Source organism: Oncorhynchus nerka, linkage group LG16, assembly GCF_034236695.1.
Source record: "Oncorhynchus nerka isolate Pitt River linkage group LG16, Oner_Uvic_2.0, whole genome shotgun sequence".
In the NCBI taxonomy this organism is placed as follows: Eukaryota; Metazoa; Chordata; class Actinopteri; order Salmoniformes; family Salmonidae; genus Oncorhynchus; species Oncorhynchus nerka.
The window spans coordinates 39,042,946-39,060,797 of NC_088411.1; the positions used below are offsets into that span (position 1 = coordinate 39,042,946).

At 42.1% G+C, this 17,852-nt stretch overlaps 2 protein-coding genes across 4 annotated transcripts in view; both read right to left on the minus strand.

Annotated features, from left to right (window-relative positions):
• Positions 1-10,038, minus strand: part of LOC115117682 (nuclear protein localization protein 4 homolog) — a 29,514-nt gene extending 19,476 nt beyond the window's left edge. Inside the window, exons 1-8 of the mRNA XM_029646173.2 lie at positions 9,640-10,038; positions 9,328-9,376; positions 8,166-8,246; positions 5,530-5,639; positions 4,935-5,165; positions 679-727; positions 475-569; positions 176-299 (exon numbers count right to left, since the gene is read on the minus strand). Coding sequence (XP_029502033.2) covers positions 176-299; positions 475-569; positions 679-727; positions 4,935-5,165; positions 5,530-5,639; positions 8,166-8,246; positions 9,328-9,342 — 705 coding nt within the window. The 5' untranslated portion in view covers positions 9,343-9,376; positions 9,640-10,038. The remainder of the gene's footprint in view (positions 1-175; positions 300-474; positions 570-678; positions 728-4,934; positions 5,166-5,529; positions 5,640-8,165; positions 8,247-9,327; positions 9,377-9,639) is intronic.
• A 2,234-nt stretch (positions 10,039-12,272) lies between these two features.
• LOC115117685 (retinal rod rhodopsin-sensitive cGMP 3',5'-cyclic phosphodiesterase subunit gamma) lies at positions 12,273-16,953 on the minus strand. Of its 3 annotated transcripts, none has more exons than XM_029646178.2 (4): positions 16,706-16,953; positions 14,941-15,149; positions 14,789-14,829; positions 12,273-14,663 (listed from the first exon to the last, which is right to left on the minus strand). In XM_029646178.2, exons 2-4 carry the CDS (start codon positions 15,084-15,086, stop codon positions 14,587-14,589), a joined length of 264 nt encoding a protein of 87 aa, XP_029502038.1. In that variant the 5' UTR covers positions 15,087-15,149; positions 16,706-16,953; the 3' UTR covers positions 12,273-14,586. The 3 variants fall into 3 exon arrangements, with proteins under 3 accessions (XP_029502038.1, XP_029502037.1, XP_029502039.1); XM_029646177.2 differs by having other exon boundaries at positions 14,941-15,152; positions 16,706-16,951; XM_029646179.2 differs by lacking the exon at positions 16,706-16,953 and adding an exon at positions 15,834-15,928 and having other exon boundaries at positions 14,941-15,152.
• Between the last annotated feature and the right edge of the window lie 899 nt (positions 16,954-17,852).

Here is a 17,852-nt window from a genome sequence, read left to right on the forward strand (position 1 = left end):
TTGAGATGGACCCTTGGCAGTAAAGAGGAGTATTGAGATGGACCCTTGGCAGTAAAGTGGAGTATTGAGATGGACCCTTGGCAGTAAAGAGGAGTATTGAGATGGACCCTTGGCAGTAAAGAGGAGTATTGAGATGGGCCCTTGGCAGTAAAGAGGAGAGAGTTATAGGGTGTACTTGTCTATTGAGGGTGATGGCACTGGGCTGGCACTTGGTGCAGATCCCCTCTGGCCAGGGAGGGTGGCCCTCGCAGCCCGACTTGATCTTACAGCTGATGTTCTCCAGGGCCACAAACTTCCCTCTGTAGAGGAAAAAAAGGATTTGAATAAAGACAAAGAGCTTGTGGATGTGACCAATCCTCCTGCTGGAGAAGAGCAGAGAATACAGAGTATATTCTTTTGATATCGTCATGGCAAACATGTTGCCAAGACAATACAGACAGATCTAGAACCAGGCTACAGGCTAGAGCCACTCACTTGTCAGCGCCTCCTGTCAGCTTGCGGATGTAGGCATGGAATGACATGTGTTTGACAGGTGGCTCTAGATGACTCAGGTACTCTTCGTCAAAAGGCTGGCAGATAGAAAACAATTCAAATTCACAGCAAAGTTGACACGTAAAACAAATGAAAAGCATCACAGTCAATAATTGTTGGACGAATGAAGGAGGAAAGAGCACTTACCTCGAGGGGCACACAGTGCACGCACTTTCCCATCGATCCATGTCGACACCTGAAACAAGAACTGAATCAATACACTGATACAATTGAATGGCTTAATACAATTACATATCTAGCTGGCAACAGTCTCTCTTATGTCTGTAGATCTCTGCTCCTATAGATGATAAATATATTACAGCTGTGTATCTCTGCTCCTATAGATCTTTATGTATATAAATATCTCTGCTCCTATAAATATATTACAGCTGTGTATCTCTGCTCCTATAGATCTTTATGTATATAAATCTCTCTGCTCCTATAAATATATTACAGCTGTGTATCTCTGCTCCTATAGATCTTTATGTATATAAATCTCTCTGCTCCTATAGATCTTTATGTATATAAATATCTCTGCTCCTATAGATCTTTATGTATATAAATATCTCTGCTCCTATAGATCTCTATGTATATAAATATCTTAGTTGTAGGATCGATGCTCCTGTTATGGGTGTGAACGTTTAAACTGAATTCATTCCTCAAAGTTAAGTCAAAAATGTATCTCCACAAAATTCAAATCACAATGCAGTTATGAATAAGAAAACTAACAGCTGCCGATCATCATGAAAATAAAAGGGAAAACCTTGAACAAATAAGCCACCGGGGCCTTGCAAAGTTTGGGGTCCATTAAAACATCAAATTGATCAGAAATACAGTGTAGACATTGTTAAATGACCACTGTAGCTGGAAACGGATTATTTTTTTATGGAATATCTACATAGTCGTACAGAGGCCCATCATCAGCAACCATCAGTCCGGTGTTCCAATGGCACATTGTGCAAACCCTTTACAATTATGTTAGCACAGCTGAAAACTGTTGTCCGCATTCAAGAAGCAATAAAACTGGCCTTCTTTAGACTAATTGAGTATTTGGAGCATCGGCATTTGTGGGTTTGATTACAGGCTCAAAATGGCCAGAAACAAAGAAATTGTCTCTAACCAGAATAGAAAGAGTGGGAGGCCCCGGTGCACAACTGAGCAAGAGTGCAAGTACATTGGAGTGTCTAGTGAGAGAAACAGACGCCTCACAAGTTCTCAACTGGCAGCTTCGTTAAATAGTTCCCTGCAAAACACCAGTCTCAATGTCAACAGTGAAGAGGCAACTCCGGGATGCTGGCTTTCTGGGCAGAGTTGCAAAGAAAAAGCCATATCTCAGACTGGCCAATAAAAAGATGGGCAAAAGTACAGACACTGGACAGAGGAACTCTGCCTAGAAGGACAGCATCCCGGAGTTGCCTCTTCACTGTTGACGTTGAGACCGGCGAGATCTATATTGACATCAAGTGTTTAAAAAATAAATAATAATAAAGATAGTAGAATGGGAGCTAAAATCTCTCTGCTTTTATCTTCTCCCACTACCATATTTGGTAGTGAGTGGAAACGCCAGGCGGATGGTTCACATTTCTACATCCGGTGAAATATCTGTCTCATTGTTCTAGCTGTGCCTCCAGTTAACAGCATTAGAACACTCAAATGCCTCCCCTTTTAACCAGTAGGCCTAAAATCCCGGATTTGGTGCGTTTTCTTCTTCCCTGATTGATTAGTGAGCTTAAAACTAGATGGGCAGGCTTTTGTTAAAACAAGAAACCAAACTAGGCCCCTTGGCTAATGAATAAGCAACTTGCCTTCTTCAAAACAATGTTATTGTTGCATATTTCAGTCTGGAACCTGGGGCAGTGTAACCTTTTCTGCTACACTGTAGCAGTTCGTAAAAAAAAAAAGCCTAATCTATTACTCCAAAACGGCAGCTTGTGGTTGGAACACACACTTCGCTACTTTAATCAACCAGTCCATTTTGAATGTGTGATCAAGCGGACTTTATTTGGCAAGGAATGTAGCTCTTTTACAGATTCTGTTAGTGTATCCCATCAGTCATTTCTGTAGGCAGGAGCAGAGCTTGGATGTGTGTAGAAAGAGTGTCAGATTGAAGATGAGTGAGCGACACGTAACAGAGGGAAAAGGAGAAATGTAAGGAGAATAACTGATCACATGGCTAGGTATCTTTTTTTTGTTTTGAGTCCCTAAACACAATTAACACACGAGTCCAATGTGAATTAACAGTAGTCATCGGGACAAAAATGTCACTCGCCCAAAGCAGATTCCAGATGCCTAATGATACTATATATATATATAGTGACTGTGGAAGGCTTGGGCGAAATACCGCTTATACCGGGGCATTTTGAAATACCGACAGCCACTGCTTTTAACTATATGTATACCTAAATTATATCCAGCTCATGATAAGTGGCTAGATGTCAAGATCAAGATATTTTTGGTTAGAGCAGAGACCCCTATCCTGGATTAAAATCCCTGTTGCGTAAAATAGCACCTGCTATATTTTATATTTGAGATTCTTCAAAGTAGCCACCCTTGGCATTGACAGCTTTGCACACTCTTGGCATTCTCTTAACCAACTTCACCTGGAATGCTTTTCCAAAAGTCTTGAAGGAGTTCCCACATATGCTGAGCACTTGTTGGCTGCATTTCCTTCACTATGCGGTCAAACTCATCCCAAACCATCTCAATTGGGTTGAGGTCAGATGATTGTGGAGGACAGGTCATCTGACAGGTCATCTTTCTCTATCTCGGAGGACCTGAGCCCTAGGACCATGCCCCAGGACTACCTGACATGACTCCTTGCTGTCTCCAGTCCACCTGGCCGTGCTGCTGCTCCAGTTTCAACTGTTCTGCCTTATTATTATTCGACCATGCTGGTCATTTATGAACATTTTAACATCTTGGCCATGTTCTGTTATAATCTCCACCCGGCACAGCCAGAAAAGGACTGGCCACCCCACATAGCCTGGTTCCTCTCTAGGTTTCTTCCTAGGTTTTGGCCTTTCTGGGGAGTTTTTCCTAGCCACCGTGCTTCTACACCTGCATTGCTTGCTGTTTGGGGTTTTAGGCTGGGTTTCTGTACAGCACTTTGAGATATCAGCTGATGTACGAAGGGCTATATAAATAAATTTGATTTGATCTGATGCAGCACTCAATCACTCTCCTTCTTTGTCAAATAGCCCTTACTCAGCCTGGAGGTGTTGGGTCATTGTCCTGTTGAAAAACAAATGATAGTCCCACTAAGCGCAAACCAGATGGGATGACGTACCGCTGCAGAATGCTGTGGTATCCATGCTGGTTAAGTGTGACCTTGAATTAAAAAATAAAAGCAAAGCCCCCCCCACCATCAGGCCTCCTCCTCCATGCTTCACAGTGGGAACCACAGATGCAGAGATCATCCGTTCACCTGCTCTACGTCTCACAAAGTCATGGAGGTTGGAACCAAAATTGTCTAATTTGGACTCATCAGACCAAAGGACAGATTTCCACCAGTCTATTGTCCATTGCTCAAGTTTCTTGGCCCAAGCAAGTCTTCTTTTTGGTGTCCTTTAGTGGTTTCTTTGCAGCAAATCAACCATGAAGGCCTGATTCACACAGTCTCCTCTGAACAGTAGATGTTGAGGTGTGTCTGTTACTTGAACTCTGAAGCATTTATTTGGCATGCAATTTCTGAAGCTGGTAACTCTAATGAACTTATCCTTTGCAGCAGAGTTAACTCTGGGCAATCCTTATGGAGAGGGAGTGTCATCATAACGCTTGATGGTTTTTGCAACTGCACTCGAAGAAACTTTCAAAGTTCTTGACGTTTTTTGGATTGAATGACCTTCATGTTTTGAAGTAATGATGGACTGTTCTTGCAATAATATGGACTTGGCCCTATTTGGTAAAAGACCATCTTCTGTATACCACCCATACCTTGTCACAACACAACCGATTGGCTCATAACGCATTATTAAGGAAAGAAATTCCACAAAATGAAGAAGGGACACCTGTTAATTGAAATGCATTACTGACTACCTCATGAAGCTGGTTATCCAAAGCTGTCATCAAGGCAAAGGGTGGCTACTTTGAAGAATCTCAAATATATTTTGATTTGTTTAACACTTTTTTGGTTACTACATGATTCCATATGTGTTATTTCATAGTTGTGACGTCTTCACTATAATTCTACAACGTAGAAAATATTTAAAACCCTGGAATGAGTAGGTGTGTCCAAACTTGTGACTGGTATTGTATATAAATCTTACAGCTGTGGATCACTGTTCCTCTAGATCTTTGCTTAAATACAACATACAGGAAGTATATAAAGCTCTTACAGCTGTGGATCTTTATTCCTGTAGATCTTTGCTTAAATACAACATAAAGGAAGTATATAAAGCTCTTACAGCTGTGGATCTTTATTCCTGTAGATCTTTCCCTCCTGCTTGGCCAGGTACTGGTCGATCTCATCCTCGGAGATTTGGGGCGCCGAGTGGGAGCGTGACATCATGGACGATGAAGAAGAGGACGAATGGGAGGTAGAGGGTAGTGATGACGAGTGAGGCGTGGCCAGGTCCATGGTCTCTCCTGCCGGTCCCGGGGAGCCCGAGGGGTATAGGTAGAGCATGTCTCCATGTCTAGAGGGAGGGAAGAATTAGACACATTTAATTCACCCACACAATGAGCATAATGACAATCCAAGATAAAAATGCTGAAGTGACGATATTGATGACAACATGTGTAGCTAGCTAAATGGAGCGGTCTAACGACATTACATTTAACATTTACATTTAAGTCATTTAGCAGACGCTCTTATCCAGAGCGACTTACAAATTGGTGCATTCACCTTATGACATCCAGTGGAGCAGCCACTTTACAATAGTGCATCTAAATCTTTTAAGGGGGGGGGTGAGAAGGATTACTTTATCCTATCCTAGGTATTCGACTAGTGATGCATGTAATAGGTCTAATAGTAACAACTCAATGTTGCTCCTAACTCACTTGATCTTCAGCAGGCTGAGGGTCTTATTCTGGGACTGGATCTCGTCAGTCTTGTTACGGTTCAGGAAGATGGTGAAGCCGTTGGAGGGGAATCCAAACTCTTTGCCCACCTGACAGTAGAAACAGAGTAATGACAATTAGTCCTGTCTCGCTTGCCAGACTCATGGCACGGCTGTGGGAAGAGACTAGATAAGGATGAGCTTTAGTTGAGGGTTAAGTAGGGCCACTTGTCTCCTGGAGCATGGCACATCATGAGTGTAGTATAAAGTAAAGTGTCTAATTGTCTATTAAAAGCCCATGAAATAAGAAAAAAAAGGGGAAAACAAAGATTGTAAGAAATCTGGTTGTGAAGATCGCTCATGTCTCGCTAATCCTTCTATCAACTGTGTGTTTAACAAAGAGTGTTCACTCCACTTAATTTCACTACCCATTAAACTGTCAAAGCGGATTCCCAAACAACAGGCTGACAGAGGAGAAAGTAAGACTGTCAGAGTTGCCTGGTCATTATCGCAGAGACATCCAAGATCTATCCAAGTCCTCTAAGCACTTCTGCTGAGCCTAAGTGGGCTTTCTTGCATTTAATCAAATCCATAATGCTTTAGTGGTGCAAAGAGAGTCAACTCTGTTGTACTGTTGGTCACATCTCACCAACAAAAGGATAAGTCACAATTCCAAGAGATCAGCAGGAAAAACATTAATGACTGAGGATGTCCATGTAGTCAAACTGGAAGGTTAAAGCAAAGGTGTCACTAAGGCAGGTTTCAATCCAACTTCATTTGAGTAAAGTGTGCACACACAAAAGTATGTGGACACCCCTTCAAAATGAGTGGTTCAGTTATTTCAGCCCCACACATCGCTATAGACAAACATTGGCAGTAGAATGGCCTTAGAGAAGTGCTCAGTGAATTGGTGGAGGAGGAATCCTTGTTTGGGGCTGTTTTTCATGGTTCAGGCTGGGCCCCTTAGTTCTAGCGAAGGGAAATCTTAATGCTACAGCATACAATGACATTCTAGACAATTCTGTGCTTCCAACTTTGTGGCAACAGTTTGGGGCAATTCCACAAATTAACTTTTAAGAAGGCACACCGGTTAATTGAAATGCATTCCAGGTGACTACCTCATGAAGCTGGTTAAGAGAATGTCAAGCGAGTACATATCTGTCAAGGCAAAGGGTGGCTACTTGGAAGAATCTCAAATATATTTTTGATTTGTTTAACCCTTTTTTGGTTAATACATGACTTCATATGTGTTAATTCATAGTTTTGATGTCTTCACTATCATTATACAATGTTTGAAATAGTAAAAATAAAGAAAACCCCTTTAATGAGTAGGTGTTCTAAAACTTTTGACCGGTTGTGTGTGTATGTGTGTATTTCCTGATATTTCTTATATCTCCCAGATATAGAGGACAGACACTTCAGAACCAACTTCCTTTAGATTTTTTTGTTGTTGGGGGGGGCAGCCATCTGTTGTTCCATGTAGTGAATATGTTATTAGATGCAATAATAGCAGAAAGGCCCCCCCCAAAAAGAATTCAGAAAAATACCAAGCAAAAAGATACCACGAGTGGTCTTAAAATTCTAAATCAAATAGCAAAATGATCCTTGGTATAACCTTCTCACACAATTCCACATAGCTTCCTAGACCCACACCCTTCCCACCCAGCTTAGACTCTTATGGGTTAATTAATGCCTCTCTGAGCTCTTCATGCAACTCTCCATTTCCATCTCTCCCCCATCACTGACTGAGTGACTATACATCTGAGACCAGGGAATTTAAAAAAATACCCTCATTGATCTGCCACACATTTCTTTTTTTTTAACTCAGACATGCATTTTTAATAAGGCACTGCCGCAGGCAACCCTTCTCCACGGTGACCGAACAGCCGGCCACTCCTGATTCAGCCATTTGATGTGGAAATTTGACTCCCACTTAAGATTTCCTACCCAATACTGTCTCGCAGTCACTGAGGTCCATTTGTGCCCAAGGCGTTGCCCATATTTCACTGTCATTATCTAAATGCTGCTAAGCCACAGTTAGACATTCATATCCATTTCATCCAAACACAATCTGGCTAGATGAAGTGGATTTGGAATGGAAAACCCTTACTGGAAGGTAGCTAGGTACTCCCAAGGGGTTTTATCCTGGCAGGATAGAAAGCAGCTGCTGTGGTGAATCTATTGATAGCATGCTGTTTAAAAACATTGCATTGCACACCATTCTCTCTCCACATAACTCACAGCGTTCCCTACACACACACAGATCTCTGCTGAGCCATGCATCAGATCCATCAACAGTGGATGCCATTAACTGCACAAGCAAGGGGGGGGGGGTAAACACTGAAATATCTTCGCTTTCCTGCAGAGCTGCCTGCTTCATACATAAATTAACAGAGGTTGAGCACAGGCTAGGCACAGGGAGATAAAGACATAAATGTCCATCTTCTGATGCTAGCTGGTCAATAGCACAGTTGGAAAGAATGTGCTATGAATATGACAACAGAATGACAGAAAGAACCACACGTTTCCCATGTGTTTGTGGGAAGTACTGTTTGTTGTACACGGCCCAACCATATAGCCTAGAGTACCACTGAGAGCCAATGTTTGTCTTCATATCATGCATCCATACTTAAATACCTTATTGAGGAAAGCGGCTGCTGTCTCCTTCTTGGTGGCAGGGATCTTCTTCATCCCGTTCGGGGACTGAACCCTGATGATCTGCAAATTAGTTAGGAAAAACATTACATTCTCCACATCATATTGTTGTTTCCTTGAATTTAGATTGCTTTGCCAAACCAAATACATCCATTGGGGAAACCATATTGGTCATGACTCATTAGCTAATTTGATTAACCATGAGCTGGTTACCGGCAACCCACTGAAAACATGACACTGCTGTAGCTAGTTAGATTGTTCAGCTAGTCTCTTTCAGTGTGTGGACAATGACAGTGCATAAATATGGGCGGAGGGTCGTTGACACCATTGTCGTTCATCTTTATCATGACACACGGGGTCATTATTCACAAGCAATAACGTGGTTGTGATATTAAATGAACAGTAACTAGTTTAGTTAGTTGGGAATTTTAAATGACATGAGCAGCTTATATCATGCCATGTGCAAGCTAAAATACCAGTGACTGGTTTCCAGGTCCTAAGCTAACTTAGTTGGATTGTTTTACCTCGAATGATTAAAGATAACAACACTAGCTAAAGTTAGCTAGCCGATATTGTGGCTAACTAAGTTCATGTTTGCTAGTCATTTTTTTCTGCCACAAGTTGAATACAAGCTATGAACACTGACTAGCTTTTATTTATAACTGTTGCTTCTTTCTTGCAACAACAAAAAAAGTAGAGGCCAGGGTTATGTTGATAAAACCAGTTAGCTTGCTAACCACAGGTACTGTATGTAGCTAACTAGCTAGTTAACAAAGTCAACAATGTGCCCTTTCTCAAAGTGAACGTCCACGCATTTTTTTTTATCCAACAACGTTACAAAGATAACGTTATTAAGTTAATATACTACGACCTTGTTAATTAAATAAGATAGTTTTAACTAAAAACAACAGTACATACGGGCACATTTTAATTCAAAACATTTCTGACCAGTTAAGCTTGCTAACAGTGAGTTAGCAGTTATCAGGCCTTGTCATTCTAGTACTGATGCTAGCAAGTGGCTAATTCTGCTGCCTCATCACTCCGACAATCAGACTACGGTAACGTTAGCTAGCGAAGTTAGCTACCTAGCCGGCTAACAATACACAATGTTTTATCAATAACTGCAATGTGTTGTCACACTTACCATATTTTCTGCCATTGATGTTCGGGTTTTGTGCTCCCGATGTATTTCGCTGTTTAACAAAATAGACCGATGTCAGAGATTAAAAATTGACTGACTGGACAAGTCAACAAAACTCCATCCCACAATTCAAACACCGGGCGTTACACGCTAACAAGTCCGTACCCTAGTGTCCCTCCTCATCAATCCCCCGAGTGAAACAATCAATATAAAATAATTCCGCCACTTTATTTTTAGCAAGATTTGCAGGTTATTACACCCTCGATAAAGTAACCACATTTAATTGAAATGAAGGGATAACAACAACAAAAATACCAGTAATTTGCTGGCTGTTGTTCAAATTGACAAGCCCTAAACTTTTTGTAGGAGCCATTTCGGCCTGCTTTTACTGTGCAAAACCCCGCCTATTTCTACAATGTATCTTTTTTTTAATCAGATTTTAAATCTAACCCTGAACTGTAAAGTAATCACACTGCTAACATTATGTCAAATTAAATGTTATTGGTCACATGTTTAGCAGATGTTGCGAAATGCTTGTGTTTCTCGCTCCAACAGTGCAGTACTATCTAATAAGTAATATCTAACAATTTCACAACAATACACACAATACACACAAATTGAAAGTAAATGAATGGAGTTAAGAATATATAAATATTTGGACAAGCGATGTCAGAGTGGCATAGACAAAAAATACAGTAGAATATAATATAATACAGTATATACAGTGGGGCAAAAAAGTATTTAGTCAGCCACCAATTGTGCAAGTTCTCCCACTTAAAAATATGAGAGAGGCCTATAATTTTCATCATAGGCACACTTCAACTATGACAGACAAAATTAGAAGAAAAAAAATCCAGAAAATCACATTGTAGGATTTTTTAAGAATTTATTTGCAAATTATGGTGGAAAATAAGTATTTAGTCACCTACAAACAAGCAAGATTTCTGGCTCTGACAGACCTGTAACTTCTTCTTTAAGAGGCCCCTCTGTCCTCCACTCGTTACCTGAACTTGAACTTGTTATCAGTATAAAAGACACCTGTCCACAACCTCAAACAGTCACACTCCAAACTCCACTATGGCCAAGACCAAAGAGCTGTCAAAGGACACCAGAAACAAAATTGTAGACCAGCACCAGGCTGGGAAGACTGAATCTGCAATAGGTAAGCAGCTTGGTTTGAAGAAATCAACTGTGGGAGCAATTATTAGGAAATGGAAGACATACAAGACCACTGATAATCTCCCTCGATCTGGGGCTCCACGCAAGATCTCACCCCGTGGGGTCAAAATGATCACAAGAACGGTGAGCAAAAATCCCAGAACCACACGGGGGGACCTAGTGAATGACCTGCAGAGAGCTGGGACCAAAGTAACAAAGCCTACCATGAGTAACACACTACACCGCCAGGGACTCAAATCCTGCAGTGCCAGACGTGTCCCCGTGCTTAAGCCAGTACATGTCCAGGTCCATTTGAAGTTTGCTAGAGAGCATTTGGATGATCCAGAAGAAGATTGGGAGAATGTCATATGGTCAGATGAAACCAAAATATAACTTTTTGGTAAAAACTCAACTCGTCGTGTTTGGAGGACAAAGAATGCTGAGTTGCATCCAACGAACACCATACCTACTGTGAAGCATGGTGGTGGAAACATCATGCTTTGGGGCTGTTTTTCTGCAAAGGGACCAGGACGACTGATCCGTGTAAAGGAAATAATGAATGGGGCCATGTATCGTGAGATTTTGAGTGAAAACATCCTTCCATCAGCAAGGGCATTGAAGATTAAACGTGGCTGGGTCTTTCAGCATGACAATGATCCCAAACACACCGCCCGGGCAACGAAGGAGTGGCTTCGTAAGAAGCATTTCAAGGTCCTGGAGTGGCCTAGCCAGTCTCCAGATCTCAACCCCATAGAAAATCTTTGGAGGGAGTTGAAAGTCCGTGTTGCCCAGCAACAGAACCAAAACATCACTGCTCTAGAGGAGATCTGCATGGAGGAATCTGCCAAAATACCAGCAACAGAGTGTGAAAACCTTGTGAAGACTTACAGAAAACATTTGACCTCTGTCATTGCCAACAAAGGGTATATAACAAAGTATTGAGATAAACTTTTGTTATTGACCAAATACTTATTTTCCACCATAATTTGCAAATAAATTCATTAAAAATCCTACAATGTGATTTTCTGGATTTTTTTCTTCTCATTTTGTCTGTCATAGTTGAAGTGTACCTATGATGAAAATTACAGGCCTCTCTCATCTTTTTAATTGGGAGAACTTGCACAATTGGTGGCTGACTAAATACTTTTTTGCACCACTGTATATAGGCAGCCGCCTCTAAAGTGCTAGTGATGACTATTTAACAGTCTTGAAATAGAAGCTTTTTTTCAGTCTCTCTGTCCCAGCTTTGATGCACTTGTATTGACCTCACTTTCTGGATCATGTTTCTTTTTTCTTTTATTTAAAAGTCAGTTAAGAATAAATTCTTATTTACAATGACGGCCTACCCCGGCCAAACCCGGACGACGCTGGGCCAATAGTGTGCCGCCCTGTGGGACTCCCAATCACGTCCGGATGTGATGCAGCTTGGATTCGAACCAGGTACTGCAGTGACGCCTCTTGCACTAAGATGCAGTGCAATAATAGTGGGGTGAACAGACAGTGGCTCGGGTGGTTGTTGTCAGAAGAGGACTGGCCACCCCTCATAGTCTGGTTCCTCACTAGGTTTCTTCCTAGGTTCTGACCTTTCTAGGGAGTTTTTCCTAGCCACCATACTTCTACACCTGCATTGCTTGCTGTTTTGGGGTTTTAGGCTGGGTTTCTGAACAGCACTTTGAGATATCAGCTGATGTAAGAAGGGCTTTATAAATAAATTTGATTTGTCCTTGATTATCTTTTTGGCCTTTTTACCCACTACGAATGATTGATATTATGAGATGATGCAGAGATAATGAAGAGGAAAGATAGTCTTTTACATGAGTACACAACTACAAACTGCAGTGAACATAATGAAAAGACAAGCATGCAGCATAAACACAATACACACAGGACACAATGCCAACATGCGGTGGACAAAGTATAAGACAGAGAACATGCAATCATATAATACCTACATCTATGAATGATATATGCTATTAAAATGGAACTGGCCATACGGGTACATTGATCTCTGGAAATATGATTCAATGAAATATACAATTGAAATTGATATGAAACTACAATGAACCAAAAGAAAACAAAATGATGGTAAGCATGATAATGAAAATAATGAGATGAATGAAATAGAGATTACACGCCCAACTATATAATATGTCAAAGAGACATGAGCATTGGGGAAGATGAAAAACCTACACAAAAGAAGCACAACAACAACACGAGACATCACCAACTACTACTGGCCAATCACAGCATGGTAGATTATCAGGTGACAATCACATTTGGAATTGAGTTTGACATCTGAGATTTGTGGGTAATCTGTGCAGTGGCTGTCAGTGCCATCTACATCCATTGTAGTAATGTTGCATTAATCTCCAATCCGTGTCAGTGGAGACTGGCGGGAGAAGCTATAGGAAGATGGGCTCATTGTAAATGAATGGAACGATATCAACCACATCAAACATATGGAAACCACATGTTTCGACTCTGTTTCATTTATTCCATTCCAGGCATGACAATGAGCCTGTCCTCCTACAGCTCATCCCACCAGCCTCCACTGTCCCATGTATATCGTGCTGCTTGGGATAAAACTAAAGGCAGCAGAAGTCAAAATTCCAAATGACAAGGTGTTTTTTCCAAGCCATTAAACAAGCTTCTATCCCGGAGAATACTAAGTTAGAATATATAGTACCAGTCAAAAGTTTGGACACACCTACTCATTTATGGGGTTTTCTTTATTTTTTCTATTTTCTATATAATAATAGTGAAGACATCAAAACTATGAAATAGCACATATGGAAGCATGAAGTAATCACAAAAGTATTTGAACAAATCAAAATGTATTTTATATTTCAGATTCTTCAAAATAACAACCCTTTGCCTTGATGACAGCTTTGCACTCTCTTGTTATTTCATAGTTTTGATGTCTTCGCTATTATTCTACAATGTAGAAAATAGTAAGAAAATAAAGAAAAACCCTGGAATGAGTAAGTGTGTCCAAACTTTTGACTGGTACTGTATATGATATATAATAAAGATAGTCATAAATCATTTATTATAAAAAGAATATATAGAAAATCAGTATAAGAAAAGGAGAAGTAAAGAGTATGCCAGTGTTAAACAGGATGGAATGTTATAGTCCTGCTTCTGTTAAAGTTGTGTGTGTGTGTGTGTGTGTGCGTACCACTAATGGATAGGTGAGGGAGGGGAAAAGGGGAGTGGGATGAGGATGATGTAGCTTCATCCACATTGTTCCAGGGACAGATTACAGATTACAGCTCAGCAATGACCAGCAGCTGTCTCATCTCTACAGGAGTCATGTTTTATATGTGTAATATTCCGCATAGATGGGCAGGTGTCTATGATGACAGCAGAGGTGCCGAGGCACATGAAATGAGAACCCACCCATTTCACGAGTATGTCACTTGTTTGTTTACTCAAGGTTGAGGCTGCTTTGTTTTCGTAAGTGTTGTTTGTTGTGTTCCGTGTAAAGGAGAGGATAGAAGAAGAGAAGCGCGTGGAGATGGTGGAGGAGAGAAGGGCAAAATGGCTGCCGGTTGCTGCAATAGACAGCGATACCAGAACAGAGTCCTAATCATGAGCAGACATTTTGTATGATGTGAACGTTGGCAGCAGAAACAAAACAAGAAACCAGTGAAAGATGGATACACTCTTAGAAAAAAAGGGTTCCAAAAGGGTTCTTCGACCTTCCTCATAGGAGAAACTTTTTTGGTTCCAGGTAGAATCCTTTTTGGTTCCAGGCAGAAATAGAACCCTTTTGGGTTCCATGTAGAATACTCTATGGAAAGGGTTCTACATGAAACCCAAAAGGGTTCTACCTGGAACTAAAAAGGTTTTTACCTAGTAGCAAAAAAGGGGTCTTACAAAGGGTTCTACAACGGAAACAGCAGTAGAACCCTTTTAGGTTCTAGATAAGAGTTTAGACGGTTCTTTTTTTGTAACGTTTTCTTTCTTTCTTTATTTATTCTTTGGTTTATGTTTAAAAGTTCTAGTCAAACCCAGTGAGAGTGCTCGAGGCACATGCATGGCTTGAAGTAGATGGAGGTGGATGCAGAGGACTGTGGGATGGATGGTGAAGGTCTGGATGACTTAGATGATACCATATTTGGCCAGCTCGCTAAGCTCCAGGTGGTTGAAGGCCTCCCAGGGGCAGATTACTGTGATGTCTGCAGAGGAAACACATGTTACGTTCAGTAAAAGTCAGTAGGCCAAGCAAACTATACAATATGGCTTTCTACAGTTTTTTAGGGAAGGCGCAGGTAGAGTAGATGAACCGTAATAATAAACGTACCAGTGCCTAAGCCCTCCATTCCAGGGATGTCATCGCCAAAGCTGTAAAGGAGACAGAGATCATTTATTTACAATCAGACCTCATGAAAATGTCATTATGCACTTGTCGAATGCCTGTTTGAGACTAAGAAACCCAATGAAAGTGGCCCTTACCCCTGGATTCCCTTCTTGGGGGGCTTGCTCTTGAACTGGCGAGTCTGCCTCTGCTTGAATTTAGGGGGTCCCTTGCGTGGTGTTGCAGGGCCTCCAGTGACACGGGTGGCAGACTTGATCTCCAACTTGGGGACCTCGAGATTCATGTTTATTAGTTAGCTGGTTGATGTGTGCAGCTGCTTATGTGTTCAATCCCTCTCTGAAGTCCTCTTCTGGGGAAATGGGGAAACAGAGAGAAACAGATCGTATTACACCCACACTTCATGATAGAACTCACATTGTCATAGCTTGGTGTTTTATCAATTCAGTATTGACCGTTTGGAGTATTGACTGGCTGCATCACCTCTTGGTATCTCAACTCTACGTCATCCGAGCACGAGGTGCTACAGAGGGTAGTGCGTACGGCCCAGTACATCACCGGGGCCGAGCTCCCTGACATCCAGGACCTCTATCCCAGGAGGTGTCAGAGGAAGGCCTTAAAAATTGTCAAAGACTCCAGCCACCCAAGTCACAGTCTGTTCTCTCTGCTACCGCACGGCAAACAGTACCGAAGCTCTAAGTCTGGGACCAAAAGGCTCCTGAACAGTTTCTACCTCCAAACAATAAGAAGCTAAACAGTTAATTAAATGGCTACCTGAACGTTCTGCTTCTCACAAACCTACCTACATGTACAGAGTACTTCAATCAATCACCCCAACTACTTCATACCCCAGTACACTGACTCAGTACCGGTACTCCTTGTTTATAGCCTGTCTACTTATTGTTATTCTATTGTGTTACTATTGTATTTTGATCTATTTGTTAATTATTTTACTTTTTAATTGCATTGTTGGGAAAGGGCTCGTAAGTAAGCATTTCACAGTAACAATAAAATATAATTAAAAGACAAGTACCTGGCCCTTAACTTTGTCTGACATGTAGACCTCATCCTAATCCCCTTACTGATCGTATCGCCCTCGTCATGTAATGTCCGATGAATGTCTGGCTCGAATAACTATTCATCATGTAATCCCCAGTTCACGTAAATAAGCCCCCCCCCCCCCACCAACCACCAACCACATCCTCCTTCCTCATTTCAAGCCATTGGCCAGTCATCTACACTTGGGCTAATCGTATTAGTACAAGGACAACACAGAGAATGTGTTGAGCAGGCAGAAAGGGTCTAAGAACCAATCCTATTATCTACCCCTCATACAATAGTGTTCCCAAAGGTAACAAGGCTCTAGAATGTTTCTTACTGGGATCAACTGTACATTATGTTTAACTCGACAGGAGGTCATTTTCAATGCACAATGATGCATTGAGCAGCAGTTGAGAAAATGAAACATGAAAATCAGCCATATTTCCATTCTCATTGACTGATGTACAGTACAAAATACAAGAATGTTCAGAAATGTGATCGTTTTGGGTCTGTCTAATTTAAACTGCTACGTGTATCAGGAACATTTCAAAACATTAAACAGATCTCGAACTGAAAAATGTATCCACACTACAAAGTCATGAAGCAGTTCTCTTTAAATCCATTCAAGAACCTCCCAATATCAATATAACTGCTCAAAACGATCTCCCTTCACACATTCCTTCTTCAACCACACACATTCCCTCTTCAAGTGCCAACTATTCAGGAAGTAGTATATTTTCTTACTACTTGAAAAAGTTCTCTCCCCTCCTCTCTTTTCTACGAGGTTCAACAGTACAGTTACAAAATCCATCACGTCTCTGTCATCACGGGCTATGTGTCTGAATGGATGGTGGGTGTACTCACCTGCTGCTTGGGTGAAGGCTAGCCAGAAGAGTGGGCGTGGGCGCTGAGCGCAGCTCTCTCTAGCAGATGTGTGGGTCTCTATGCTAGGTTGGCTCTGAGGGCCAGGCTGGGCTGACCGGACTTCTTATATTCCTTATGGCCCCTCTGCAGATTAGGAATGTCCCGCCTCCCATCACTGACTCCTTGTTATCGCGGCTCTGGCCTGAGGTGGGGTTCAGCGGGTGAGGGTCAGGGGGTGGGAGTCAGGGGTGGAGTCAGCGGGAGGGAGTCAGGGGGTGAGGGTCAGGGGTAGGAGTCAGGGGTGAGGGTCAGCGGGTGGGAGTCAGGGGGTGGGAGTCAGCGGGTGGGAGTAAGGGGGTGGGAGTCAGGGGTGAGGGTCAGGGGGTGGGGTCAGGGGTGGGAGTCAGGGGGTGGGGGTCAGCGGGTTGGAGTCAGGGGGTGAGGGTCAGGGGTGGGGGTCAGGGTGTGAGGGTCAGGGGTGGGGGTCAGGAGGTGGGGGTCAGGGGGTGAGGGTCAGGGGGTGAGGGTCAGGGAGTGGGGGTCAGGGGGTGGGAGTCAGGGGGACCCTTGTGAAGGGGTGAAGGGAGATGGATGGAAGTTAATTAGAGCACTAAGGCAGCAATAACTTGAATGCATGTAGTGATGCTTGTATTCTAGCATGTTTTCCATACATGAAATCCAAGATGACACCTTCAATGGTCTTTTATCTACAGTCTTCAAAATCCTTCAAACTAAATGGAGACATAATACGGGATACAACATTGCATGGAGGTGTGGATTAATCAACTGGGTGAATGACGTCCTCGTGGCACCCAGAACCAAATGAGAAAACTGTCACGAGAGATTAGGAATTATGTAGCTAATAATATTTTGCCTTGAATGGTAATGAAGATTCTTCATATGTCCAGAACCTTCCAGTCCTATCCCTAGTGACCAGAACCTTCCAGTCCTATACCTACTGACCAGAACCTTCCAGTCCTATACCTACTGACCAGAACCTTCCAGTCCTATACCTACTGACCAGAACCTTCCAGTCCAATACCTACTGACCAGAACCTTCCAGTCCTATACCTACTGACCAGAACCTTCCAGTCCTATACCTACTGACCAGAACCTTCCAGTCCTATACCTACTGACCAGAACCTTC